Genomic DNA, 27,696 nt, shown 5'->3' with positions numbered 1-27,696 from the left:
CCGGTACTCCTTGCCCAACTAGAATTCTGAGTAGCGTCTGTGGCAAGTCTAAATATAACACTAGAATAGTGAAACTAATCTTCTACTGGGCAGATTTGTGAGGTGGTGTATGCAATGGCTTCCTGAGCAGCTTTGCCAAGCTCACTCGTTCAGTACAAGAATAGTCGGACTATCTGACTGTTCTTGTACTGGACGGATTTGTGAAGTGGTGCAGCTGGTGGCTTCTTGAGCAGCTTTGCCAAGCTAGCTCGCTCAGTACAAGAATAGTTGGACTATCCGACTATTCTTGTACTGGATACAAATATCATCTTATCTTCCTTACAGTACAAGAACAGAGGAATAGTCTCACTATTCTTGTACTGGACATATTTGTGAGGTGGTGCAGCCGGTGGCTTCTTGAGCAGCTTCGCCAAGCCAGCTTGCTCAGTACAAGAATAGTCGGGATAGTGACTATTCTTGTACTGGATACGAATATCATCTTATCTTCCTTACAGTACAAGAACAGTCTCACTATTCCTGTACTGCACGTGTTTGCGAGGTGGTGTACACAATGGCTTCTGAGCAGGCTAGTATTACAATTCTTGTACCAGATAATGCCATCAGCAGTCTCCTACAATCCTACCAGTTCCAGTCATCATGAGGTTAACAGCCTATCAAATCCATCTAAGGCATTCCGGTAGCCATTACATACATCACCTCACATTATCTCAATTTGGTGATTCTCCATATAGACTAGCTTGAAACTACTGGAAAAGTTTTCCTGTTGCCACCTGGCGCCATTAATCTTCTGTTCTTCTTTTGCTTCTGCCATGGAAGATCCTGTGACAAAACTGTCTAAAAACCTCTCTAGCCGCGTAGATGAGCTACTCCGGAACTCATCACCTTTTGAATTATTCTCAGATACTAAGATAGATGATAGGTTACTAGAAAAAGCAAAGTAAGCAGGTTTTAAGTTAAGATTTAGTTGTGCTGAACTGCTCCAAATTTCAGGATGAGACTGTGGAACGAGTGGCAGAAGGTTCAACTTTCCAGTTCTGCTGTACAAGTCAAGACTGGGGAGATTGCCAAGATTGAACTCTCCAGGGCTGCGGTCACCATAGCTTATGCTGCCGTTAATAGCTGTAAGATTTTATTTGAATTTGACTGGGATCTATTTGTGATTGTTTGACCCCAGTAAGGGCAGATTGGGATGTCCATCTTGCAAAATATTTCAAAACTCCTTCTTTCAGCCACATCTTGGAGCTGACCATGTTTGTTGACAAGCACAGAAGGATACTCACTTGGTATTTGCTGGAGATCTTGGTGCCTGATTGAATGGTGTGCCCAACTTTCAGACATGCAGTCAAATCATTTGTAACTGTTTATATTTAGGAACAGGCCAATAGCTCGATCAAGTCGCTCAGACCTGTCTTTGGCCAAGGCAACTGAAGAGAAAAACAGCCCTTGGCGTTCACAAGGTTTTGTCGTGCCTCCAGGGGGGGGGGGAGTTTGGAGTAGGGCGGGTGACTTTATGCCCTGGTGGATTCATGCAGCACCAAGAGGTAAGTTAGTCTTTCTAGGCTCATTTAAGTACAAAACTAACTTAACGGAGCTAGCGTCTCCAAGATGATTTGTACCAATCAACCCAGCTCGGTTCGCCTGTTGTTTGGTGTTGGTTATCCAAAATTACTGTGCCTGAACAACTCTGGTCGGCTATTACTAGTATTATTGCGCCGGATCAGTATCTTGCTGGTATTGAATCCATGTCTAGGCTGAAGAATATGGTTCATACCTCAAAACCAGTCGTTTGGCCCTCTGTCTTTTCTGGAATTGAGGTAATTGTCAGCTGAGAGATGCCACATCACTGAGATCCAGGAGCATCAGCCTGCCATTCTACGACCTTCTAGTTAGCCTTGGCCAAGCCAACCAGGTTGTACTAGATCTTCCAGATTTGGGCGCCCAACTAGGTTATCCCCCTGGGACTATGGTATATATTGCAGGCAAGGTGCTGGAACATGGAGTCCCAGGTTGGGGTGATGGCGAGAGGATCGTGATTGCCCATTTTATCAAGGATAAGGTCCATGATAAGCAAGGCATTCCAAGGCCAAGCTTTCCGATCCAGCATGATCTTCTCAAGCGGGTGGGGGCTGGTAGAGGTCTGAAACCTGTTTGTAAGAAGAAGGTGGGAAAAATTGATGGGGTTGGAATGGTAGCAGCTAGGCGGTAATAGAGTTAATTAATCTATCAAGAGGAGATATGGCCAGAAAAAAAACTAACTCAAGTCTGTTTCATATTCTTTCAAAGACAGGGGTAGTTTGTCACAATGAAAAGACCTGGATGTCAACTATATTGCCTACAAACCTACAATTGGAAGGAGGGGAAAGCCATCATGGCTCGAATCTCGCGCTGATCCACTGTATGAAATATTGGGGAAACATTCCTCCTCCTCGAGCCCCAGGAAACGAGCAAAGGAGGTCTTAATGGATTTGCCAGACATCGAGACATTCACTGACTTTGGTCTGGAAGGAGAGGCTGCTCAGGATGCAAGAAAAACCAAGGTACAACTCGCATTTTCTAGCTTACAGATAACTCTCTTCTCATAATACATAATATAGACCCAAAATAACTTCATAGCAGAGTATTTGGCCTACCGGGATCTATATCTAGACATCATCCTGGAATTGGAACAATTTACCCGTGCTGGCATCTGTGAGACTTGCCAAAGTGCTGAGGGCATATTCAGTTGTTTAACTTGCACTGGAGATCATGGCTGGTGTCGCCCTTGCATGGTCAAGTTGCATCAGTCATTACTGTTTCACAAAATTCGTTTGTGGACCGGGAAGTGCTTCAAGGATGTCAAGCTAGCTGACCAGGGTTTAATATGGTACTTAGGCCATGGTGGAGAATCTTGCCCTTGGTATGAAGCTTCACAACTGTGTGACTCCGAGGTTGAAGCCTTGGCCCACAATACCACCTCAGTCACTATTGTACATTCTTCTGGGGTGTTCATGCATAATGTAGCATGGTGTCATTGCCCGGGATCCAATTCCCAGCATGTACAACTCCTAAAAGTAGGACTATTTCCTGCCAGCTTCACCTGTCCAAAGACCGCGTTTACCTTTGAGGTGTTGGATCATTTTCTCATTGATGCCTTGGAATGCAAGACTTCTGCAAGGAGCTTCTATGAGAAACTCACAAGGCTGACTAATAATGCATTCCAAGATACTGTCCCAGTGAGTTTAAGTGTACTTGATACAGTAGCTCTTTCTGAATATCCAGCATGTATTGGCAGGATCGATACCATGAACTCATGAGAGTATCCCGGCTTTGGCGGGACTTAAAGAACCGAAAATGGTTTGGATTTGGCCATGATGTTAAACCAGAGCCTGGCCCTGGTGATCTTGCTCTTTTTTGCCCTTCTTGTCTGCAGCCAGGAATCAATATGTCTTTGCTTTGGGAGCAGAAGTATGAAAGGCAAGTTGTTTAATTATTAAATGGTCTGGCCGGTACAGCTACTACGGCTGCCAGCTAGCATCCTGGCCAGCCAGTCTAGCTGGGAAAGGAAGCTGGCCAGCCTTAGTTCTACCTAGGGTAGACATAATGCTGCCCCAGAGCAAACCGGATGCAAGCTCAGACTCTAAGGTTAAACAAGGCTAATTGTGCATTGCAGGTGGCTGATTATGAGGAGATTGGTCATCAATGGGAACTTCACTGCTCAGCATATGAACATGTGTCAGCCTGAACTAGACATCTTCCTCTCAGATGGTTCAGGTTATATGGTGGCTGATGCTCATTATCAAGCTCACTTTGTTACAAGAACATCTAGACGCTTGGGCCCCTACCATTTTTCTCCTCATCCTTCTCGTATCAGCCCTCACATCATACCCTTACCCTGACCTCACCCTCGTTATCCTCGTCATCCTCGCATTCCCTTTCGCCCTCTACCTGTTGCTTCAGCAGAGCCAGTACATCTGGCTGGACCCTTTCGCTGATGAAGCATACCCATGCTCCGTTTCACCACCTGACTGATCCTGTGGACAGTCCCCTTGCCCTTACCGTCCGGACGGTAACCTATGATATGATGCACGACGGATCCCCTTTGCCCTTTTCCCTTTCTTGATCTTTGACTCGGTGCGCAGTCGCACATGTGACTTATACTTAGCTCTGCAGCTGCACGATCGTGCCCCTGCGTGTTTCACTTCTTATTTTGACCTTTGACTCACTTTCTTATCTAGCACGTTCTGGTTCACCCGTGTCTCACCTCGAACGTGCTTCCCTTTTATGGTTATGCCCTTTACCGATCACTTCTCTTGGTAGTATGAGTTATCACCCACTAATACACCTCCTATCCTCTATATAAACTCGCTACCATGTACTATATTCCCTAACTTGAATCTACTTGGTTCTTGACCTCCTACTCTCACCAGAGTGATCCCTTCTGCCTAGCCAGCAGTCTATATTCTATCTTCTTATCTGCTCTTCGCGGATAAGCCTATAGTCTCGATCTTTACTCATCGACTTCGTCAACGAGCAAAGCCCCTGTTAACTAGTCGGACTTCCGTCCTTCTAATTAACGTCGATCTTACGATTAACCTTCAGGTGTCGTAAGCCTTGGCAGATACAGCTCATCATCTAGCAGCCGCTTGACATAAGCTACCCGATTTGGACATAGGCGTCAAATCTTACTTGCCGAAGCCTCGCCAAGTAAGACCCCTAACCTTGGGCTAGCCCAAGGACGTCCTCAACCATTGACGACACATGCTCTGTTTGAGCATCGCCAACAGATACCATCCAAGTCATAACACACTTGGCCTCAGCAATGGAAAGCAAAGAGGTGAGTCAGCTAATTCATTTTTCATTTTCAGTGTCTCAATGTGTGAGAAGAGGTCCACGTGTAGCAACCATTGGGCAGTCAATGCAGCAAATGCAAATTGAAGCAATCTTCAAGCCACTGGGGTGGGTGCCACAGCTTGTGCTAGGCACGGATGTTTTGTGCCCCACTCAGTAGTAGACTTCCAGAAGGGTGAATGGCAAGTCTTCTTTGATTTATTGCGTCATGACATAATATGGTGACAAAATTATGTTAAGCCAAATGAATGTTGATTACTCCATATGTGAGGGTATTAAATACACTGCCAACCGAATTGATACCTCCCTGGTGATTTATGATGTGGGGTGTCAGTGGAACCTTCACTTTGCAGATCGTGTTGACAACTGCCCTGGCCTAACACTACCTGAAAATGCAGAGATTGTGGCTGCTGTGGGGAAATTTCATCTTAGTGCTCATAAGCTGGCTTGTTTCACTAGATACAGCCTGAACTTCATTATTGGAGCTGCCCAGGTTGATGGGGAAATTCTGGAGACACTCTGGGCTCCCTTCAACAAGATATCCCCAACAGCTCGTTCCATGAGCCAAGCCCACCGTCAAGAAATCCTTGATGACCACATGCGGAATTCAAATTGGAAAAAACTTGTTCATATCAGTGAGTCATATATTTGGCGTCAATAAGACTTTGATTAAATATTATCAGTCAAGACCCTGTTGCAAAAGTACAAAAGAGCAAATAAGGGCATTGATGACACAAAGATTCCATTTGATGATCTTACAAAATCCTTGGATGTCAACAAAGTCATCATGTGGGAAAGTGACGAGAGACAAGCCATGGAACGGTGGGGGGCTCATCTTGATATATACAATCTAAAAATAGATAAAGGTGAGTGTTTGAGAGCTTCTACTGGCTTCAGTGTACATTCTGATGGAGGATTTGAAGCACCAACGATGGCAGACATAAGGCTTAAAGTAACCAAAACAGAATATGCTGATACCGGCAAATTGGGTTCAGAATCTTGGCTTATTGAAGGTATCAATTTGGAAGATACGCAGTGAGTCATTTAATTAGCCTCACAATCAACAGCATTTTAATTTGGCCCTAGGGATGCATTACAAGTAGATATTCAGCAGCTTCCCAGAGATGCATCTGCTACTCAAAAGGCTGTAGTCACAGAGAAACAGCAAAAATTAGCTGCGCGTATATCAAAATATCACGAAAAAACTGATGCCATGACACAGGGCATTGAATTAAACTCAGGTACAGTGCCTGTGGATGACACCAGATTTTGCGCTGCAGATACCGAGGAGCTAGGGAAAGAAGTTGTAGATGTCGAGTTTACCTCAGAAGAGATCGTCAATGAAGTTCCTGCAGAAGTGATGGGTATTTGGATGCCATCATCAGTGCCCCACCAGGATGCTGTAGCCCTTGGCTTGGGTGCTCTACAGATCGAGGAACTCCAGTTACGGCAGGGTCAGGCAAATGATTGCCTAGAAAGATTACGACAGGCTCTTGGTCATAAAGCCATCATTTATCGTCAATACTTCTGAAGTGCAGATTCCACCTGGATGGGTACCAGGTCAAAGCAAGATGCTTTTCGGTGCCAGATAAAAATAGATAAGTGCATTCGAAGTTACCAAAGGGCAAGGGATGCCATGCAGAGACTAGGAGTGGATGAAGAAACTCTCAGGGATGTTTATCAACAAATCCAGCCCAGCCAGCTCACCGTGAACCAGGAAGTGACTAAAGAAAATAGATATGGTCAGGGATCAGACAGACTAGCATGGTTTTGGAGGATCAACAATGGTGGTGATCTTCGTGAGGATGCATGGATGAATGAATGTGAGTGGTGCTTAATATTTCATATGTATTCTTACCACAAGAATCAGTCTACAGGGTCAATTGGTTAAAAGCAAAGGCTAGGTGGCAAAGGTGGGAAGAAGAATTAAGTTTGGTTGGGCATGAGATGGGTTGGACAGTTGGCTGGTTTAGGCACAATATGGGTGAATGGGAGAGAAGGTATAAAGAAGCTACAAAGCTTGGGCATAAAGCTTATGCACAACGGCAGGTGCTTTTGTGGGAAAAGTTTATGCTGGATGCAGAGAATTCATTCAAAGACAAGATGATTGTGGTATCTTAACTATATTGTCACCAGTATACAGCTCTCATTACTCTTCTGCTCAAAGTGAAGTCTGCCCAAAATATGCCCAAGCAACAAGAGGTTTTGGCACAGGCCAGCTTCCCTCTAATTTGATGTCTGGCCAGACAGGGTCTAAGGGCCAGCTCCCTCTCATTTGATGTCTGGCCAGTACAGGTCCTACCTGTCTGGCCGGACAGGGTCTACGGGCCAGCTCCCTCTCATTTGATGTCTGGCCAGTACAGGTCCTACCTGTCTGGCCGGACAGGGTCTATGGGCCAGCTCCCTCTCATTTGATGTCTGGCCAGTACAGATCCTACCTGTCTGGCCGGACAGGGTCTACGGGCCAGCTCCCTCTCATTTGATGTCTGGCCAGTACAGGTCCTACCTGTCTGGCCGGACAGGGTCTACGGGCCAGCTCCCTCTCATTTGATGTCTGGCCAGTACAGATCCTACATCTCTGGCTGGTCAGGGTCTACGGGCCAGCTCTCTCTCATTTGATATCTGGCTAGCACTGGTCCTACGTCCATAGCTGATACCTAGTATATAGCTAGTCACATATTACTGTACATGCCTCTACATGCTGGCCAGTACCACATATATGTGAATTTAGTACAGCTGGCCAGCCTCTGGCTGCACAGCTTCTACGACCTTTTGGCATGTCCGGGGTACAGGTTCTACGTTGGGTTTTGACTGAATGGTCTGGTAAGAGTCTCATACTGTAACTTAGTGCCACAAACCAAACATGTACAACATTATTTCAAATAGCGCAACTTTGGACTCTACACACCCAGCAGACTGGCAAAACTTGTAGTGGCGCAAGGTTTGTTAGTATTTGTCCCACCGAAAAGCCTTCCGAATGCACTGACACAACACTGACACATACTATTGGTTACCACACCTTCGGTCAAGTTGTTGCTGGTTCAGACAGTCACACAATGTCACATCTGCCAAAACAAGCTCCGCTCAGCATCCAGTATCAGCACATAGGCCTCATAACGATCATTACTCCAAGTTGAATAATTCAAAACATTTTATTGAATGTGCATGTGCATTACTATGAACTGGTAAAATTTTATGAGGGGGTATAGGAACTATGTAGATGACTGGGACAGTATGATACAAAAGAAAGTGCTGCAAAAGAGTGAGTAAATGGTGCTGCTGATGTGTAAGATCCACGGGACATGATATTAGCTGACAAGTGTGATGATATTGTAAACTTGAAGGAGGAGTATACAACACATGTTTTGAGTCCTGCAGATGGCAGTGGGACTGGGAGCAATGAGCTGAAGCCAAAGTGTGGTGCAGGGTACAACACTGTATGACTACTAGTAGTAGCGTTGATATTAGGCACAGAGTCCTTGCTGAGTGGGATGTGTCTTGAATATTAATGTGTGCAACACTTGTGCAATGCTTTGCACAATGCAGAAAATCCAGCACCGGGTGCACCAATAGTGATCTGAAACTCCGCTACAGCAGACTCGGCTTGGTGACAAGCAGACATGATCTTCAGCTCTGTCACACCTGGACAAGGATCTCAATCATTTCTCAACCAATTTCAATTATTCTACTTCGCAGTAGTGTATTATAAGTGTATAATGATATGTGGTCGAACAGAATATGATTTGAAGCAAAGTTGAGTGAGATATTGCAAAGTGTCCGAACCAGCGGTTGACCGAAGCCGATAGTATGTGTCAGCGCGTTCGGAAGGCTTTTTTGGTGGGACAAATACTAACAAACCTCGCGCCACTACAAGTTTTGCCAGTCGGCTGGGTGTCACATCGGGGTTATCAATATTTAGCAGCGGTTTATATGTAGTACGAAATGTGAAGAAAGCATTTGAAGTTTAAACTGACATAAAGATGGAGAGATAACTTCAAATTTTGGCAGTGTTTTCTTTTAAATACAAAATTTGAAACATCGGCAACCGTATCCCCACTGACCATATGTCAATAACAATAAGAAATTTAATCTGAATTTTTGCGTGTGCTCAAATTTGAAGTTCAATTCTAGCCTAAAATGTTGGACAAAACGTGAAGTTTGGGACGTGATCATACGCCTGCTTATGTATGAAGTATTGTCCAACAATTAAGATGCCCTGAAAATTTGAAGTTTATGCCTGTGACGAAATGCGAAGACAAAACTTGAAGTTTTGTCCAGAGACAATATAAATCGCCCGATCATCGCCCGATCATCACACAATCGTAGCCCGCTCACCACCCGGATTCGTTACCTCAAAGGCATTTTATTCTTATCAGGTACTAGCTACAGTTTTGTAGCATAACAAGGCAATTCTTATACGTAGCATAAAACGAGAAAACTATGTAAATTTCATGAGTGTGAATGAGAAAAAACAGGAACAGATGGAGAGGCAGCCAAACGGAAGCACGGAGGAGGCTGATTATCTTGTCAATATCAATAAGAGAGTTTGGTTGAATGACTTACCGTCAATCACGAGATACAGAAAGAATCACTATATGACTGTCAGAAACCGCCCACCGCGCGAAGTGACTGACTACCCAGGACACCTTGGCTTTTTCGAGACGACTCTGGAAGTTGGTCGAGTACAATTTGGCCGGAAAATCGGGATACATCGAGAAGGGGTCGATAGTACGGTTGTTGTCTAACAGGAGATGTCGCTGTACAGCAAACAACATTTCTCCTGTCAGCGTACCATAGATATATTTGATACTAGCGGCAACAGGAGTCAATGATTTATCTCCGTTGGGATAGAAAAAAATCTGGCTGTTCCCCATGTGCGTAGATGCCCTGCAGTAAACAATACCATCAAACTTTAGCGAGGCGCGCAATACTGCTGTTCGTCGCCTGATGAGGGCATATAGATCCTCAGGCACCGTACTGGTCATTGCCGAGTCAGGAACCTGGACAATATCATCCATAGGGTCTTTGGCAAGCTCTTGGCTGGGATCCGGAGCACCCTTTGGGGCATATACTTTATCAAACAGAGCCCTGCACTCTTGGATAGCGGGCGGACAATCTGTTCGAGCGAGCCAACGGTGAAGCCTAGCAGCCTTGATGTATGAACGCAGCATTGTGTTCTCGAGCTCCCCTGAAAAAAATATTAGCCCATTTTGCTCGTTCAGTATTCTGACAAGGACCGACCAAATTTGTGATTAACGGGAAGGCGTTGGAGTATGCCAATCAGACGTTCGAAAGGGAAACACCACCACAAGTGAGCAGGTCCGAATAGGAGCAAAAAGTCATATAAGTGGAAAGACGCATGGTGATTTGGGCGGAGAGAGAAGGTAGGATGGATCTCCTTCAACTTTCCGACATAGCCAGAGATATACGAGCGGTAGGCGTTTGCTCTTCTTGTTGTCATAGTTCGTGCGCATGCAAGATACACCGCGCACACTAGTTCCATAGTGTGATCAAGAACACTTCTGAGTCGCACAGAAAGTTCATCGGAAGCATGAGAGGTACCAGCACCCCACAAGCTCACAAGAGCAATGGGAAGATAGACTGTGATAAGTGATCGCCACTCATCAGCTTTAAGCGTCCCAGCAGATGCATCTCCAAAATCACTGGGGACTGAACCAAGCCAAGTGGGGACAGATGCATCTCGGATGACGTCGCGAATGCGTCCAAGTACTTCTGCTGTCCCAAACTGAGGTTCTTCTATGGGAGCGGTTAAAGGTTTTCCACGGCGCTGTGAATAATCATTAAGAAATTTGAGACAGTAACACGATGACGAAGAACTTACCCACTCGAGAAGAGCTTTGACATAATCTATCTTGAACGTTCTACCAGTTTTCTGTGGCATACAGCCCAAGTTATTACAGATATACTTCAGCGGTCCGATATTCTTGTGGAACAGAGAGTCTTTCAGCTTGTTAAAGCAGGCCTCTTCATCGGGAATAGTCATCTGGGAAAGAAGGAGGGCCTGGATCGTAGATACCTGTGTCATTTCCTTCGTTGTCATCGTCCCGGAAGGTACTTCGCCAAAGTTGTACGAAAACGCGCGAGGGGTAGAGGCCGAAGCGGTTGACTTCGAAGTCAAACCGAGCAGATTACGAGTATGGTGAGGAACCAAACCTTCCAATAGACAATGCATCAGATCAATGACGAGCTGCCGGGAGGGGTCCCAGTACGGTAGACGCCAGAGCTCGGAATAACGCACACCATGAGCCTTGAACAGTGCTTCACGTTCAGCGAATGTAGCAGCGTCTCTCCACTGCTCAGCATATGCTCGGAGTTTGTCTCTATCGCGAGGTGTCCAATTCTCGAAGTCTACTCTTCCATAAGTAGATTTGTGATAGCAATCACATGTGCTGCAGTAGAAATGACTGCTGACTCCAGCCAGATATGAGAGATGGCGAGCAGCAGGAAGATCGCAGACGACAAGGGCAACAGCACTACGAGTTAGACGACCATTGGGGTAACACGCAGTTTTTGAAAACTTGATGCCGTGCTCCCATGTGTCTACCAAATCATTCATGAGTGGTCGGATGTAGTGATTGAGATTTTCCAAAGACGGCTGCTTCGGACCTGGGATAATACCTGCAAGATACATGTTCTCTGGCTTATATCTGATATCCAAAGGCAGATTCAAGCATGCCATGGAGATAATTCCGCAGGACGTACTAGGTCCCCGCACATTCATCCCTTCAGGATTGAAGAAATCCACGTGAAGGGCGAAGGCATAACGTCCTTCTTCTCCTCTGTTGATAAAAAGTGTGTCAGGCTTCGGGCCGCCAAATGAACGGAGGAATTGGGCTTCAAATGGATTTTTGACAAAGGGCGGAAGAGGAGAATTAATGGAGTCCATGAGATCATCACACGCTTCATCCATCACGGCTTCTACATCTCTACGAGAGAGGAGGCCAGAAAGATAGTCTTTGAAGTCGTGATACATGAAAGTTTTCTTTGGACGGTGTTCTCCTTCAGGGCCAACAAGTAAAGCATCACCACATTTGGTCCCGGGTGTAGGACAATGAATGCAACGTTTAGGGTATCTTGCAGTCGTAGAGCCTGGTGCATATGTCGGAGGATAAGTACAATGACAGCTGCAGATGGCATATGCTGATAGTTTTCCCAGTGAGATGGAATTTTGCCTCTGCACCATCCGAGGTCAGAGGAATTTGCTGGAGGATATTTTCATGTGAAGAGCTGAGACTGCCGTCCGACCTCCAAAACGCGAGGAACAGTACAACGGAAATGATCTTTATGATTAAATCACAACTACTCCTGCTGACCCCCATGACAACTCTGCATGCCACACAAAGGAATAGGACGATTTGGCTGATCTCGTCTGAGCGATCAACTGAAGCTTGCTGCAGGGCGTCTATTGAACTGTAAGCAAGGAGCCATGATCGACATACTCATGACTTACCGGTATTGATCTCAATGGGCCCATGCAGCGTATCCTGGTGGCTGCCGAACTGGGCAGTCAAGTCATCTATCTGTGTTGCAATTGCCTTCTTTCGTTCAATGACAACATCTACCCCTCCGCTGACATTCTCCATAGCTGTGCGAAGCAAAGATAACTCGCGACCAACATCATCAAGGCTACAAGCATGTAGCGATAAGCGAAAGCACCGCTGAATCCGGGACTCAATATTGTCAAGGATATTCAACACTTTGACTGTGCGTCTATTGTGTTTCGGCTTCGATGCGGTTTCGCTAGCAGCCTGTCAACTTGTTGTCATTGGCGGGACTGGCGTGCCATCTGACAACTTCAACTGCTGGAGGTTATTTGACAGGGCAGAGACAGAAACTGCAGGAGGGTTGCACGGTCCTGGGCGCTCCAAATCATTGTTCGTTGAAGATGAGAATGAAGGGGGCTGGGAAGGATTCATCGAGAGGGTCAAATGACCAAGATCGTCGGTGATGGAGGAGACAGTGGGTTTGCCAGCTTTGGTGGATGCAGCACGCTCAGCGCTTTCTGCCTTTACACGCCGGACGTGAGCCGGGATTGATCGTTCTGCCATTAGAACCCCTTTTGGTGCGCCTCTCTCGTCATATCCCCCTTTCTCGATGCACTCCTCACACACACATCATGTGAGCGCTGCACGGGATGCGGGCATTGAGCGAATAAACTTGACGGCGACGACAGTATGTACCGTCGTCGTCTATAGATAGTGTTCTGAAAACAGCCTGGGGCGACCATTTAAAACCAAAACAAAACAAGGGAAAATAGAGTGACCTACAACAACAGAAGGTACTAATCCACTAGAGGAACAACAGACAACGAGCTGATCTTAATTGAATAAGAAAGAGCAGCGACGGAGTACAAGCTGCTTACCTACATAGCCGCATCCAAATACAAGTGTGACTAAATATGGGTGAATGACATGGAGACACTACAGAAAAAAAATGCGGGGAGATTGGAGTCAGGACAGCGACTGGAATTAGAGCGAGAGCGAGTACATACCAGCTGTCCCAGACAAAGATTAATTCGGACGGAGGAGCCGGGCGACGAAAGGACGACACGGCAGTACATACCGCTGTATAAAGAGTCCAGTCAAGTTCGGGACGAAGTCCAGTCGAATAAAGTCCAGGTAGTACAACAATGATATGGCAGTACATACCGCCGTATCAAGAATCCAGTCAATGTGAAGTCCAGCCAAATGAGGATTTGGAGGGAGGAGTCGGGCGACGAAAGATGACACGGCAGTATATACTGCCGTGTCAAGAGTCCAGGATGAAGTCCAGTCGAAGTCCAGCAGACACGACAGTACATACTGTCGTGTCAAAGGAGGAAGGGATAAGGGATAGACGCGACAGTACAAACCGTCACGCCAGTGGGTGTTGAAACCGGTATGGGGAAAGTATAGCAAACGGTAAGCAAACGATAAGGTAAGGCAAAGGTAAGGTAAGGTAAACACCTACAAACTCACGTGCAAATCAACTTTCAACCTCCGACAAGTGTCAATTATCTCTGTCAATTATCTTTTTCATCTTGGGCTCAGCGGTTTGTACTGCTGAGTCTACTTTTTGGTTCATAACCTCCATCGCCCAGCTGTCTGTACTGCTGGGCGTATTATGGGAGTGCTCCACTGCGACTGCCTCACTAGTGCAGCGCACTGTTGCTGAGCGCTTTGAGTGACAGCCACTGAATCCGCCAAATTTTGCAGCCTGCCTTCTCCCCATATCCAGCGGTCTGTACTGCTTGGGTGTGTGCTTGACGACTACCGCAGCGCGGTGCACTTTCTCCCGCCCTCTTGAATAGGGATTCACCCTGGTCCCCCCCTTATCTCATCTTGCCCAGCCAATGTCACACTCGATCCAGCCAATGTCACCCGTCAGGCGATTCTTTCTGGTCGCCAATTTTCCATCCACTCGATCCAGCCAATGTCATCCGTCAGGCGATTCTTTCTGGTCGCCAATTTTCCATCCACTCGATCCAGCCAATGTCACCCGTCAGGCGATTCTCTCTGATATCCGATTGCACCGTTATCTCCCCCAGCCCATGTCATCTTACCCGGTTCTCTCTGGTCTTCGGCCATCCCTCCACATTTACGTGGAGGGATTTACCCAACAAACACGAGACGACGTTAAGACTATTACAACATTTCTACGTTACAAGAGCAGAACTTCTTTTCCTGAATCATCGTGTCGTCTCCAAGCTCTTCTGATATCGTCTTCTCCTGCCTTCACGGCCTCAAAAAATACCCTTTCGGCTTCCGCAGTCATCTTGTTGTGTCGTGTGACATGAATGTCCTCACCCATATCCTCATCTTTCTTTGCCTCTCGAATGACATCGATGAGTTTTCCTGCCAGCTCATGTAGCATCAATATGTTGTCATGTTTGCCAACTTCCTGGTAGGCTTGTGGTGCTTTGCTGAATACCGCATTTTGGCGGAGGTTGTGATCCGAGAAGTCAAACACTCGAGTTGCTATCATACGTTGGGCGAGGTCTCCTGACCATGCCGCTGCTGCGTCCTGTGAAGGTATGAACTTGCTGACTGCTGCTGAGTTAATTCTTGACTTACATAGTAATTTGTTATCAAAAAACAGATGATAACCATCAAGGCACCGATATGAACCAGGATTTTGAACAAGCACGTAACCATACTAGGGCGGGAATTTTCAGAGGTGAGAGTTCCCTTTACCGTTCCATAGTTATAGGCCCATAAGTTGATTGTAGCCTTTCCGCGGCCTTGTGCTGGTGAAGCACTGGCGACTATACAGCGCCCATTAAGATCACGCGCCTTGGCAGATAATCAGTACCCATCCTACCTTTGAAAAATTCTGACACTTACCGCTATTGTCTGCACCAAGCCTGTACTGGAGTGTCGCAGGCTCTCGAGTAACTTCCCTGATTTCCTCTCGAATACATACACTAATCCATGGTCACTCCCCCCAATGATCAACCTTCCTTCTGCCCCAAATGCCACCTGCTTGGGGACAGACACACTTGGTGCAGGGGTTATAAATGTTCGAACCGGTTCCTCATCACCTTCTAATTGATACAAAGTGAAACCATTGGTGGCATTGTCCACTACGAACACACCCCTCCTTTGGTTGACTGTTGCGTGTCCACTGAAAGAAAGTAAGTAATACATCTGTTGATAACGTGCCATGGGCTCTTACATGACTGATTGGCAGCTGTATTCCTTCATCACTGCGCCGTCATCACCTTTTAGCTTGATGAAGTTCCCATTATACAATCCGAACACATAGACACATCTGTTGTCTCCAAACACCACAGACTTTGGCACTGTGTTGTCGAGTCGCACCGAAAACACGGCCTGCAGCTGCGAATTTGTGTTGAGAACGAGGACTTGAACCACCTTGTCCCTCGTTCCCACTGCAATCCGCGTATTTGCTTCGGAGGATGAGGAATCCCATACCATGCAAGTGATTTCGAAACCCGATCCAAGCCTCCTAGCACAGATCTCCTGAAAGTGCGTCTGTTCGATGTTAGCTGAAGGTTCAATAACGAGACCAGGAGACGAGGATGCTCTTACATCTACTTGGCTACATCGTAAAAATATGACGTAGCCTAGGCCAGTTCCATAGCAAAGAGTTTCTCCCATGCCCAGTCTTGTTGTCACCCAGACAGCGCAGCTAACTGTGCCTCGGGACTCATGATGAGTCGAGCATGTAAGTTCTTTCCGAGATTTGATATCCCAGAGTTTGACGCCCTCGGTCCCTGCTTATTTGTTAGCACCTTCCCACAACACAGTGCGTGTCAATTTACCGCTGCATGCAAGAGCTTGACCATCATTAGAGATTGCGAGCGCGTGAATGGACCCGCTGAAGGTAGAAAGGCGCATTTGATGTTCGAAGTGTCGCTTCGATTTCGTCAAGAGTGATGACGCAAAAAAAGATGTTGTGTGCATGATTTGTTTTGAGTCGCCAGTTCACCTGCTCACAGCCTATTTATATTAGATTCCCATTTGCTTTCGCAAACATGTTGATTCCATGGCGATTTGCTAGCCATTTGTTGGTTCTCACCATTTGTATTCATCCTTTTGTGAGCGCATGTCACTTCACGTAATGATTTCGTATTTCTATTATATGTAGGCCTTATTTTATTGATGCGTTTTAAGCAACTTCTTTTGTTGATCGTCCTTATTGTTTAATCTTTATATAGTAGTGGTGTCATTTGGTCATAAATCTCATTACAGGCTATTGCAGTTCAACCCAATACCTTGACCCGCTCTTGTCGCCCCACTCACGTCGCCCTAGCCTCAATACCATGTCCAACTTGAACAGATCCACTGCTGTCCCTGCTTTTTATGATCAAGAGCCTGGCGCTCCACCACCCCTCCCTCCTATGCTGACAGACCAGCTCGAATTATTTAGCTGTACTCGCCACTCAACTACGCTCATTGCCGACGAGATTCTTCCTTCCAGAATCAGCACTGCCGTTCCTTCTACTCAGCGCACTAAACAGCCGCAGGCCAAGGACACGCCTGGGTTCAAACTTGCAACGCGGCCGTTCAAGAACGACCGCTCTTCATCGCCATACTCAAAGAGAGTCTCATGTTCCCATTCTCAGACGCCCACACCCTCAGATTCTTCAGGTTCATTAGATTCAGTGTCAGACAGTGGTTCCTCGACTTTGACTGAGAGTCTATCGGAAGAGTCAAAGATACCCAAGCCTCCTGGCGAACCTGGACGTCCGGGGCGTGGAGGATACACACTCCAGGAGGCTTTAGACTGGAACCCAAAGGCATATACTAAGTTCAAGGTGAGTGACGTGTCCTCACCACAGCATGCTATTTGCTCATGAACACTTTAAGAAATTCATGCACCACCTCATTGAAGAAAATCTCGACACGACCAAGTGCGCCTCTTCCCAAAACCATGCGCTCCTGAAAACCGTGCGTGATAAGGTGAGTAGACTACAGGCGGCAGTCGTTCACAATCTTACTATTTGTCAGGCTGTCGACGCTTTCCCAGACTTAGAAAACTACAGTGGCTACTGGCCGCTGAATGACATGATCATGATGCGTTTGAAGTATACTTCGGGATCGTGCTAGGCAGAAGGAATCAAAGTTGGGTGCGGGCAAGACCAAGACCAAGATCAAGAAATAATTCGTATTACTTATGTCGAGCGTTTTACGTTGTAACTTGTACCCCACATTTTACTTGAATTACTAGGGGCGTCCACATCCCAGGCCAGACTGTGGGCACCGTTGATAATCATACCGTTGTGTGGCACGGCATCCGTAAGATCTCCAACAATGGCTATGAGTCGTCTATGACATGACATGATACAAGAGGGCAATCAATCAGTCCCGAGTAGCTATAGGCAGATGGTAGCCTGCGATGAGCGGGCGCCATGTACAACAAATATGGCCATATGACCCATCACCACCCACTGTGCGCTAAGTTAAACATACTCGTCCTGTCTCACCCGTTAACTTCAATTCCCCCATGGTGCAACGGTCTGTACTGTCGCATTTATCCTGCCGTCACGGCAAACTCCATATTATAACTACATACAAATCATTATGTATTACTTCGAATCAGACTACCTCGCCGTTGATGAACTGTCAGCCAGCCGGTGGTTGACCCGAGTGCACAAGGGCTTCACGACAGTGAGAGTACGTGGGAGCTTTGCTTGCGGGTAGTGTCTAACGCTTTGTGTAAAACTGATGGATTCTATGTCAACGAGGTTTCAAGGAATCACAATCATGCTTACCGATGCATGATGAAGTCTGCAAGTGAATTGTCCCTGCTTCGCATGTTCACAACAGAGCCGGCACCAGAACCAATCCTCATGACCACTGCATCTCCTCGGAATACATGGTTAATGCTGCTGAGAAGTGGATTGGCTCTCAGACGACAGTGCCGCTTGAAGAAAACGCAAAACCGATATACATGTCTTCCTTCATGCAGGGTGACAAGGCAGTTATGCACGTATGGCTGCACAGTTGCACAATCTAGGAGGCTCTCAGGAACAGGAAAGCGCTTCCCGCTGCGCGAGCGATCAGAGCATCGTGTTAACATGGTGACCTGGCGAGGTTTACCCCACGATGAGGAATACAGCCTACACCGCAAATGAAGTTCAGCGGTCTTATATATATATCAGTAAAAATCAAGAGAGAAGCGAGATTGTGACCTACAGATGACGTGGGGGTGATATAAATACGAGTGTTGACCATTGCGGCAGGCAGAGGAATGACAGATGAAATTAGGTAAGTATAGGCGACCAGCGCGGAAGACAAGGAGTGGATGGTAAACTGAAAAGCGGGCGATCTTATAGTAGTTTTGGTACTTACCTTTGACTGAGTCTACCTCGAGTGGAGTGCAGACCATCATCCCAAGAACCAATTAACTGATCGCCATACCTATTGTCTTTAGTTGTTTTGCAGAATGCAGGAGAACAATAAATGTAGTAGATTCGTAAACATCTTGCCTGCTTGAGGTTAGGCTTTTTTAACTCTTTTGTACTTAGACCTGGGCATCAAATTTGTGTTTACGACACGTGCCACTAAGGCGGACGAGCGCCCGAAATGATAGGGCCAGAAAAAAAAAGATAATGCGACGTCGTCAGGGCGAAACTACATGAAAAGTGGGGATCATGCGACAATGTTATTATCATAATAAAGTCTAAAGACAATAATGACAGTCATTTAAGTAGGGGGATCCAAACCCCATGTAAGACATTGACAACGCCAACTCCTATTACCATGTCAGAAACACAGCGCTTTGAGAAAGAGAACGTACAAACAGCCAGCGATGCAGACTTGTTTAATGAAGACGATGATATGGAAGACACCGACACTGAGAGTCGGATGACAACCCAGTTCGACACACCACAGTGCACGATGACCATGGTATGTTCATCGAGCGAGCGACAATTATGTCGAGTTCAGTGATCCTGTTCTAGGTATCAACAGAAACCTCCCTGATGAACGTCGAAGAGTCCTTGAACAATGTCGCAGGTCAGCCATCAACTTGGGCGACTCGGTCGGACAAGAGGGGGACCTCCCAGATGGACTTGGACCAGCCCCCAACAAGGACAGCTCCGCTTGAGAAGAGGGAAAAGCGAGTCACCGATCCGGTATGTCTAGATAATGGATGAAGGTCAATATTATATTAAGTTTGAGCTAGGTACTACCTGACAAGCGCCGCATCAAAGAAGTTGACTACTCAGAGACACTACGCGACACTGTGTACAGACAAGAGGAACTGATCAACAATATGAAAATGGTTCGTAGTATCACTCACTGCAGTTCGCCAATATCTGACTTGTAGGCCGCTATAGGAAGTGGAAAAACAATGAGGAGAACATGTGCACAACATGAACGAGATGAAAAAGCAGTGGCAAACAACTCTGAGAGAGCGGGAAGAGCAATTAGCAAAGGCCCAGGAGGAAATTGAGGTAATTCCTGCTGCAGCGCATGACTACATACACTCATGACCACAACAGAGGACCCTGCGTCCAGCAGCAGCAGCAACTTGAAGAATATATTAAAGAAACTCGTGAAGCACTCGGCCAGGCCAATCGCAACGCGATCGAGGCCACTATACAGAAAATCCAGGAAGACGCTCACGACCACTTGGCACGAGAACGGACACAGCAAGAAGCGGATCTGCGCGAAAAACTGGCCCAACGCGAGGAAGAGTTGAAGAGAAAGACAAACGAAGAGGTGAGGTGAACCATCCAATTGGAAAACAGTTGATAACAATAAACAGTTTCAAGAGCGCAACAAAGCTGATACTCGCTGAGATGGAGCAGAGGTTACAGCAGGAAATGCTCAAGATAAAGGCGAGAATAAGTTTCATAAAAATGGAAAATATACTGAATAGCTCACCAGGCAGAAAAAGAGAGCGAGCTGGCCAAGATGGAACGGAGATTTTCCAGGCGTTACAGGTTTCAGGACAAGGATATAGAAATGGATAACGACTCCGCTATGCCAGGAGATGCGGGACAACCATCATCTCCGTCCGCAAAACCACGATCAGATACCTCGTGCTTTGAAGCAATTAAGAGGATAAAGAAAACTCGTGGAATATTGCACAGGGTTCGCCTTGTATCTGTAGCAGCGGATGTAAGCATTTGATGCGGTTGACTTTGATGTATGTAAACTTACACAATATAGGTGGACGAAGAAGAAATACCCCAAGGACACTTGTCCGAACAAGACCCACATCTACAATACGATGCACCTCCTGCTACCACAATGGAGGACGCGATTGCGAGAGGTGTAGAAGCTGCACTGAGACGCGTTCTAATTGACAAAGAATTTCCGGTCGTCAAAAAACACAGTCCCCGGAGGAGAAAGAGAGTGGAGAAAGAACTCCAGCAAGAAAGGCGGCTGAGAAAAGCTACGAAAGAGACTTCCTTTTGGTAAGCCAAAATGTGATATGGAAACTGCAACGACTTACAGTGATACATAGGGAGAAGTGCGGCGTCTCTTCAAAGACGTTTTCAACATTTCTCAAGACATCGATTTCATGCTCCATGAGGTAGCCAGTCCTGAGGATGTCTACTCATATGAATATGAAGACGGCCTAGGTCCCAATTGCAAAGATATCGCCTTTAATCTCAGACACGGGTCCAAAAGCCCCTGGAATGATAAGGTTATTGGCTTGCTCCTTGAAGAATTGCGGAGAAGGGGTGACCAAGAGAACTGGCCATTTCAAAGGTCAGAGGCGTACTTTAGGGAGATTCTTCAAGGACGCTACAAGTGCCTACGTACGATTTGGACAGTTGCACAACCAAAGGTTACAGCAAAGGGTGGATTAGAAACTCCTGCAGAGGTGGAGCAGAGGCTGATCGCGAAGAAGGACGAGGTATTGAAAGCAGCTCGTCAAAATACGCGTCGGAAAAATGTATGTCCATGAGCTCCATTCTAATCTGCTACTGACACCTTTTCAGAAATATCTTCGTAGAGCCATGGTTCTTGAGCATCTCGTCAAGTACAAGACCGACGAGGACGAGGAAGACGCCCCAGGCTGGCAGTGGCTTCAGCGACTAGTCTGGACATTGGGAGAAGGCGGCATGAGTTCCGAAGAGAGCGACGTGGAAAACGATATCGAAACAGTTCTTCGTGTGAAGAACATGACTTGGCGCCGTGCAATTGAACAGGAATTGGATATAATCGATCATCAAAGGATTGTGGATGATGATATTTTTGCTCCACAGGGTTCAAAACCGATGAAACGGATACGGTCAGCCGGGAATCCAACGACATCCAGAGCAGAAGTGGATGGATTACCTGAAGCGCTGTACAACAAGGAGTGGCTCGCGGGTTTGACCCCGCATCAAGTCGAGAGATTATCGATCTCAGATGAAAGATTCCGGTGGATGAAAGTTGCGGTAGTGTAGTGTAGGGCATTATTCGTACTCCTGGATATATTGAACGCGCAGCACGCGTGCCAAAGACATGGTTTGCCTGTCGAGGAGATTAAAGCCAGGATGGCGAAGAATTAGAATGAGTGAGTACATACCAGCTTGTGTCTCGAACTCATACGTCATTAGGGATCCATTGAAAGAGTCGGGCGACGATAAAAGGATGACACGGCAGTGCATACAGCCGTACCAGAGTCCAGGACGATGGATTCAGCCGCTAAACATGGAAGAATGACATAGAGATAGTAGAAGTCAGTGTATTGACAAAATTGGATGAGTGAGTACATACCAGTCCGTGCCTCAAACTCATCCATTAGACAGGGATTGAATTCGGAGGGAGGAGCAGGACGACGAAAGGAAGATACGGCAGTACATACCGCCGTATCAATAATACAATCAAGTTCAGGACGAAGTCCAGTCGAGTGAAGTCCAGCAGACACGACAGTACAGACCATCGTGTCAAAGGAGAGGATAGACGCGAAAGTGACACGGAGACACTATAAAAATGCGGAGAGATTGAAGTAAGAATGGCAACAGAATTAGGGTGATAGTAAGTGCATGCATACCAGCCAGTGCCCCGAACAATTGAACTTGGAGGGAGGAGTCGGGCGACGAAAGATGACACGACAGTACATACCGTCGTGTCAAAGGAGGAAGGGATAAGGGATAGACGCGACAGTACAAACCGTCGCGCCAGTGGGTGTATAAGGAAAGTATAGCAAACGGTAAGCAAACCGATAAGCTAAGGTAAGGTACAAACACCTACAAACTCACGTGCAAGTCACGTGCAAATCAACTTTCAACTTTCAAGTGTCAATTATCTCTCTCATCTTGCGCTCAGCGGTTTGTACTGCTGAGTCTCCCTTTTGACTCATAACCTCCATTGCCCAGCGGTCTGTACTGCTGGACGTGTTCTGGGCGTGTTCCACGCGACTATCTGTACGTGTTTGGACATGCCGATGTTGGTGGCACCACTAATTTAAACCCCGCATTCTTGTTCTTACTAGGCTCAGACGTTTCATCGTGGACGTTTCATCACACTTGCGTGCAACGGTCTGTACTATTGCTCGTCGTGTTCTCTGCTTTTTGCGTGCAACGGTCTGTACTATTGCTCGTCGTGTTCTTTGCTTTTTGCGTGCAGCGGTTCGTACTGTTGCACGTTTTCCATCGCCCACTCCTCCGGTCAATGCACCATGCCGCCCACTCCTGAGCTCTGTGTATTCGTGCATGCAGAGCGAGTTTTCACATCTTTCAATGCGTCTTCGCTCCCTGCCACGATCCCTCCTATTCCTCGACCCTGGAATTCCTACCTCGAGTCCGATTCTTCCCCCGACAATATCAAGGATGCATTGACCACGCAGTGGGCTTATGAGACGCGCCCATGGTTTCCGCTTATCGCGGCAAATCCTCATTTTGATGGGGCTGTCTTTGGCTGCCTCAACCACTCACTCTACTCTTTGCCCATAGCGTCTACACCCGATGGCCGCTATATCTTGCGCGAAGACGTCCGACGAGAATGGGAGAGCCTAGAGCAGAAGCTACTCTGGTGCCAGCAACGGCTAGCGGTGAACATACATTTTCCTTGGTATGGCCAACCCCCAAGACCTCCGAGAGACTACGGCTACCTGAGGTCTCATGTTGATGCGAAACTTGCAAAGAAGGTTGCTATGAGATCTCGCGATGCGTTCTTAGGTCCGGTGCTCATCTGTATGCGCTGATCATAGCTGATTGTGCTTATTTTCAGGGATCTCAGCCATCTGCACATACTTCATTATGGCTCATCAGTATAGGCCTCACAACGATTTACCCACATGGACTTCTCTCTTAACGAACGACCCTCAGTGTCCTATTCTACCTGCGTGGGTGATGGAGCTCTCCCGCACATTTGTTGGAGATCTTACGGATGCCGTGCCACGCAACGGTATGATTATCAACGGTGCCCACAGTCTGGCCTGGGATGTGGACGTGATAATGTTTGAACGCTTCAAAGTTCCGATCTGGGTGCATTGGCCTGCTGGTATTCCAGGCGACAAGGCGTGGAAACGCTACCTGCCCTCAGCAGACAATCTCGCTGCAGCGACCCGCGCAGCTCCTCAGAGTGATCCATGGGGCACTTAGTTAGATCTTCACCCTTGGCTCGCCCAGTCAAATGATGTGTTGGATCTCCAGAACAGTGATCCATGGGGCGCTCAGTTAGATCTTCACCCTTGGCTCGCCCAGTCAAATGATGCGCCAGATCCTGAGTCAAGCCAGTTAGCACCATCGTCCAGTCAACCACAACAAGACCTCTCTCGTTTTCCGCTTCCCGAGAAAAATAGTGGACAGAGGCATGGCGAAGATTGGCAGGCGTTTTTTGCGCGCAGGGCCATGCAGAACGCGAAGAAGGAGGCGAAGGAGACTCCCTCTCAACGACAGTCACGTCTCGGTCGTGAACGTTCGGCGGAGAATCATAGCCTTCCCGGCAAGTCCAGCAGGAGTTGGGTGTTTGAATGGCAGCCCCAGGATGATTACAACGATTTTTTGTTGCGCACCCACATCACGAAGGCTGGGATCGAGGAGGTATGGGGAAACTACAGCAAGTCCACCAGGATCTTTGATTCCTTCTCCAATCAGTGGGACTTGTGTCTCGCCCTCGACCCCACCAGCATCCCTGACGGTGATGATCGGGAAGATGACGACGACATCATGCCTCCCCTTCCCATAACGTCCCCATTCCAAGTTCCGCCTCCAGCCCCTTCCAGTTTTGCCGACGACATATACAAATACTTCGGCAGCAACGTTTCACTATCATCGAGGCACACACACATTGAAGGATTCATTCCTGTCTTGCATTACCACTTCGGATATCGAAGCACCGCTCCTGCCTCTGCCCCCGTGGCCGTATCATCCCTACCAGTGAGTGACTGGATTAAGAAGGCGAAATGGGATCAACTTCGCAAACTCTTTGGTGATTCAACGGCAGAAACAGGTTCAATCACAGAGCCGCAACGCCAGTGCATCACGATGTTCACTGCGTATCTCGTCAATTTGAACGTGTCTGACTTGAACGCAATCCCCCCCGACCTTTGGGATCTAGGACCCCTCTCGTCTTTGCAGATTTCACATGCCCATATTCATGTCTCTCGCACGCAGCTATCGCAATGCCGATATTATATAATCGAGCCCCGCGAGTCCCCAAATCATGTCGTTTGGACTCTGGCTATCCTCAATCCGGCTACCGCTGTAATGTGCCTGCACCGTAACTGGGGTTCAGACTTGACGCAAATTGTGTTGGCTTTGCTTAAAAGCGGCATTGCATTCAGGACTTTACAGCCGATGGCCGTCGCGCCTAACTTGCGACGCCCCCTCTCTGAACTTCGTACATACACATTGGGACATCGACGACCCCCCTTCAATCCCCCATATGCTGATTACGTCGTTTATGAGCAGCTGCGTCATGAGTTCATGAATCGTCCCCTCGCTCGGGCTGCGTTCTTGCATGGGGGACTCATATGGTGGTTGGCTTTGCACAGCCTCGGTTTTGATCATCTTCCATCTGTCGTCGAAGGTATTTCCACTGAAGCCGTTCCATTTGGCGACCTATTGGTTGGGGATGGTGGTCAGACTTACTACGATGATGGGTTGTCGGAGGAGGAAATCGATTTCATGTGTGGAACATACTACATAGACCTCCGTGAGTGTACTACAGTTCCAATCCCATCAGTACTAATAATCCCTGTCTAGGTGACGGCCTGGAGGTGGTCTCATGGTGGCCTCGGCCCAATGCTTGGAATGTGTCTGGCTTGAATGTCGGCTTTTGGTCTGCACACTGCGAAGATTGGTTCCAAACACGTCTTGGCAATATTCGAGAGGGGGTTTCCCGCACACGGCATGCGCTCACCAACGACACTAATGGTCCGATAACCTCCACGCAGTGGAAGCGCTCCCTCAAATTTCAACCTGCTACCAACAAGATCACGCGCAACATGTCAGCAGCATGTTATGATTTCATGGCAAGAGCACCAGGTAAGGTTGTCTTATTACTCCCTTTCTCATTCACGCTCACGAGTTTTACATAGTTTGGACTCAGACATAGTTTTATGCTACCTTGTATATGAACAGTAGCTAGTACCTGATAAGAATAAAATGCCTTTGAGGTAACGAATCCAGGTGGTGAGCGGGCTACGATTGTGTGATGATCGGGCGATGATCGGGCGATTTATATTGTCTCTGGACAAAACTTCAAGTTTTGTCTTCGCATTTCGTCACAGGCATAAACTTCAAATTTTCAGGGCATCTTAATTGTTGGACAATACTTCATACATAAGCAGGCGTATGATCACATCCCAAACTTCACGTTTTGTCCAACATTTTAGGCTAGAATTGAACTTCAAAGTTGAGCACACGCAAAAATTCAGATTAAATTTCTTATTGTTATTGACATATGGTCAGTGGGGATACGGTTGCCGATGTTTCAAATTTTGTATTTAAAAGAAAACACTGCCAAAATTTGAAGTTATCTCTCCATCTTTATGTCAGTTTAAACTTCAAATGCTTTCTTCACATTTCGTACTACATATAAACCGCTGCTAAATATTGATAACCCCGATGTGTGTGTAGAGTCCAAAGTTGCGCTGTTTGAAATAATGTTGTACATGTTTGGTTTGTGGCACTAAGTTACAGTATGAGACTCTTACACACCCGCCGACTGGTTTGGAGTCTGTCCCCAACCCTGCAAAGCTGTGCCTCCTTATCGGCGATGCGTCGCATGACGACTTGTCACGAGTTTGTTTGAGGCAAAACCGTTCCTGTCTGGAACCACTCTTACATGGTCTCCGATTCTCGAGGAAGAGTCCGCTTTGAATTCCGCCCTCTCCTTCAAACGACATAATTACCGTGATTTGCAATAGTCCCGTAGGCTGTGTGGCGGTCCATGCAACACCCGAATTGCCATCGTTTCCCCAGGTCTGTGTCAAACAACGCATTGGTTTCTGTGGCGAGCTAATCTGGCCCTTAAGTGTTCATTCTGGCAATGGCAGTCTTTAAATATAGCCACACAACAATTAGATCGTTGTCAGTATCTCAGGTCTGCAGCAAACCGACATGTGCATTTCAGTCATAGCAATCAGCACTAACTGCATGACTTTAGCCAATGTGAACCAAGCTGATCCGTAACACGGCAAGTTCTTACATAATTATCAATGGGCGGGAATGAACGAAGCGAGCACAGCATACTCCATTCCTGGATCTCTCGTCTAATCACTGCCTGACTCAGAGGCCGCGCTTTGACGAGCTAGTACATCCTTCATGTCTTTCCTTCCCATAGTGATAGTGTGGGTAGAAGCCGGCTTAATATTCCCGCTATGTCATCCGTCCCGTCACGGTGATCATTATGATTCTACACGCTGCCTAACACAGATAACAGCGATATATGTATATGTTTTGATCGGTTTCAAAATACTTGGACAGGTAAGCGCCCACAGTGCATGGCCATGTCTTTCAAATACACTCTAGTGCGATCATCTCGCATGGCATGCTCGACGAGGAGTCACCAGCCATCGGCATTGCATTCTTTCCTGTACGTGAAGAGTTGCCTTGGACTGTTGTGGCAACCTAGCACTCGCACTGCTATGGAACACCTGAGGTCCGTGACGTCCGTCGGCTGTTCTGGCTGTCTAAGTTAGTTTGTGTTGTGTCCGAATCATGATTCCGTGGTACGCCACCATTCTTTCAGGTGTCGGCAGATACTTGCTAAGTCCAGGAGCAGTACGCGGCTGTCGGGATGTCCAAGGCGCTGGAGATCACTGAGCAACCATTTCCGACGTGACCATGGGCCTGAAAATTTGATCGAGGTAACAACAGCTTTGAAACGGGACACGGTCAAGTCTACCCCCTTGCGAGATAAAAGCTGCGAGAGGTTTGTGTCACAATCTTATCCCGCATCCTACTACTCTCCCTGGTGAAGAGAGTGTCGCTTATTGTTAATGTTCACT

The 27,696-nt window shown here is 47.1% G+C and overlaps 11 protein-coding genes across 11 annotated transcripts; 7 read left to right on the top strand and 4 right to left on the bottom strand.

Annotated features, from left to right (window-relative positions):
* Window positions 1-809: 809 nt before the first annotated feature.
* EDB93DRAFT_1106678 (uncharacterized protein) lies at window positions 810-3,466 on the top strand (the record flags this gene model as incomplete). Its single annotated transcript, XM_041447648.1, has 8 exons — window positions 810-937; window positions 991-1,121; window positions 1,175-1,283; window positions 1,372-1,541; window positions 1,887-2,150; window positions 2,311-2,537; window positions 2,595-3,212; window positions 3,272-3,466. The coding sequence occupies 8 exons, from the start codon at window positions 810-812 to the stop codon at window positions 3,464-3,466; spliced, it is 1,842 nt and encodes a 613-aa protein (XP_041304266.1).
* A 1,842-nt stretch (window positions 3,467-5,308) lies between these two features.
* Window positions 5,309-6,205, top strand: EDB93DRAFT_1063206 (uncharacterized protein; the record flags this gene model as incomplete). The annotated part of the gene is made up of 4 exons (XM_041444864.1): window positions 5,309-5,402; window positions 5,610-5,693; window positions 5,751-5,862; window positions 5,914-6,205. Coding segments are annotated over 4 exons (582 nt in total), but the record flags the coding sequence as incomplete, so codon positions are not given.
* Window positions 6,206-6,241: 36 nt separating this feature from the next.
* Window positions 6,242-6,921, top strand: EDB93DRAFT_1041555 (uncharacterized protein; the record flags this gene model as incomplete). The annotated part of the gene is made up of 3 exons (XM_041444566.1): window positions 6,242-6,344; window positions 6,366-6,650; window positions 6,698-6,921. Coding segments are annotated over 3 exons (612 nt in total), but the record flags the coding sequence as incomplete, so codon positions are not given.
* Window positions 6,922-9,392: 2,471 nt separating this feature from the next.
* On the bottom strand, window positions 9,393-9,998 carry EDB93DRAFT_1091336 (uncharacterized protein; the record flags this gene model as incomplete). The annotated part of the gene is made up of 2 exons (XM_041446347.1): window positions 9,393-9,760; window positions 9,884-9,998. The coding sequence occupies 2 exons, from the start codon at window positions 9,996-9,998 to the stop codon at window positions 9,393-9,395; spliced, it is 483 nt and encodes a 160-aa protein (XP_041304263.1).
* A 2,138-nt stretch (window positions 9,999-12,136) lies between these two features.
* EDB93DRAFT_1106675 (uncharacterized protein) lies at window positions 12,137-12,896 on the bottom strand (the record flags this gene model as incomplete). The annotated part of the gene is made up of 3 exons (XM_041447647.1): window positions 12,137-12,174; window positions 12,299-12,433; window positions 12,605-12,896. 3 exons carry the CDS (start codon window positions 12,894-12,896, stop codon window positions 12,137-12,139), a joined length of 465 nt encoding a protein of 154 aa, XP_041304262.1.
* Window positions 12,897-15,143: 2,247 nt separating this feature from the next.
* On the bottom strand, window positions 15,144-16,064 carry EDB93DRAFT_1091337 (uncharacterized protein; the record flags this gene model as incomplete). Its single annotated transcript, XM_041446348.1, has 3 exons — window positions 15,144-15,450; window positions 15,502-15,835; window positions 15,893-16,064. Coding segments are annotated over 3 exons (813 nt in total), but the record flags the coding sequence as incomplete, so codon positions are not given.
* A 548-nt stretch (window positions 16,065-16,612) lies between these two features.
* On the top strand, window positions 16,613-17,399 carry EDB93DRAFT_1253735 (uncharacterized protein; the record flags this gene model as incomplete). The annotated part of the gene is made up of 3 exons (XM_041453507.1): window positions 16,613-17,107; window positions 17,160-17,252; window positions 17,301-17,399. 3 exons carry the CDS (start codon window positions 16,613-16,615, stop codon window positions 17,397-17,399), a joined length of 687 nt encoding a protein of 228 aa, XP_041304260.1.
* Window positions 17,400-18,060: 661 nt separating this feature from the next.
* EDB93DRAFT_1091272 (uncharacterized protein) lies at window positions 18,061-18,423 on the bottom strand (the record flags this gene model as incomplete). The annotated part of the gene is made up of 1 exon (XM_041446341.1): window positions 18,061-18,423. A coding segment is annotated over one exon (363 nt), but the record flags the coding sequence as incomplete, so codon positions are not given.
* Window positions 18,424-19,055: 632 nt separating this feature from the next.
* On the top strand, window positions 19,056-19,651 carry EDB93DRAFT_1253734 (uncharacterized protein; the record flags this gene model as incomplete). The annotated part of the gene is made up of 4 exons (XM_041453506.1): window positions 19,056-19,202; window positions 19,256-19,429; window positions 19,480-19,578; window positions 19,634-19,651. The coding sequence occupies 4 exons, from the start codon at window positions 19,056-19,058 to the stop codon at window positions 19,649-19,651; spliced, it is 438 nt and encodes a 145-aa protein (XP_041304258.1).
* A 1,223-nt stretch (window positions 19,652-20,874) lies between these two features.
* On the top strand, window positions 20,875-21,508 carry EDB93DRAFT_1049753 (uncharacterized protein; the record flags this gene model as incomplete). Its single annotated transcript, XM_041444662.1, has 2 exons — window positions 20,875-21,204; window positions 21,299-21,508. Coding segments are annotated over 2 exons (540 nt in total), but the record flags the coding sequence as incomplete, so codon positions are not given.
* A 1,409-nt stretch (window positions 21,509-22,917) lies between these two features.
* Window positions 22,918-25,799, top strand: EDB93DRAFT_1106671 (uncharacterized protein; the record flags this gene model as incomplete). The annotated part of the gene is made up of 5 exons (XM_041447646.1): window positions 22,918-23,431; window positions 23,469-23,841; window positions 23,899-25,397; window positions 25,448-25,729; window positions 25,783-25,799. The coding sequence occupies 5 exons, from the start codon at window positions 22,918-22,920 to the stop codon at window positions 25,797-25,799; spliced, it is 2,685 nt and encodes an 894-aa protein (XP_041304256.1).
* Between the last annotated feature and the right edge of the window lie 1,897 nt (window positions 25,800-27,696).

The sequence above is a fragment of the Suillus bovinus genome (genome assembly GCF_016758785.1).
Source record: "Suillus bovinus strain UH-Sbo-P2 chromosome Unknown EDB93scaffold_63, whole genome shotgun sequence".
NCBI lineage: Eukaryota > Fungi > Basidiomycota > Agaricomycetes > Boletales > Suillaceae > Suillus > Suillus bovinus.
This window is presented reverse-complemented; position numbering and strand designations above follow the sequence as displayed.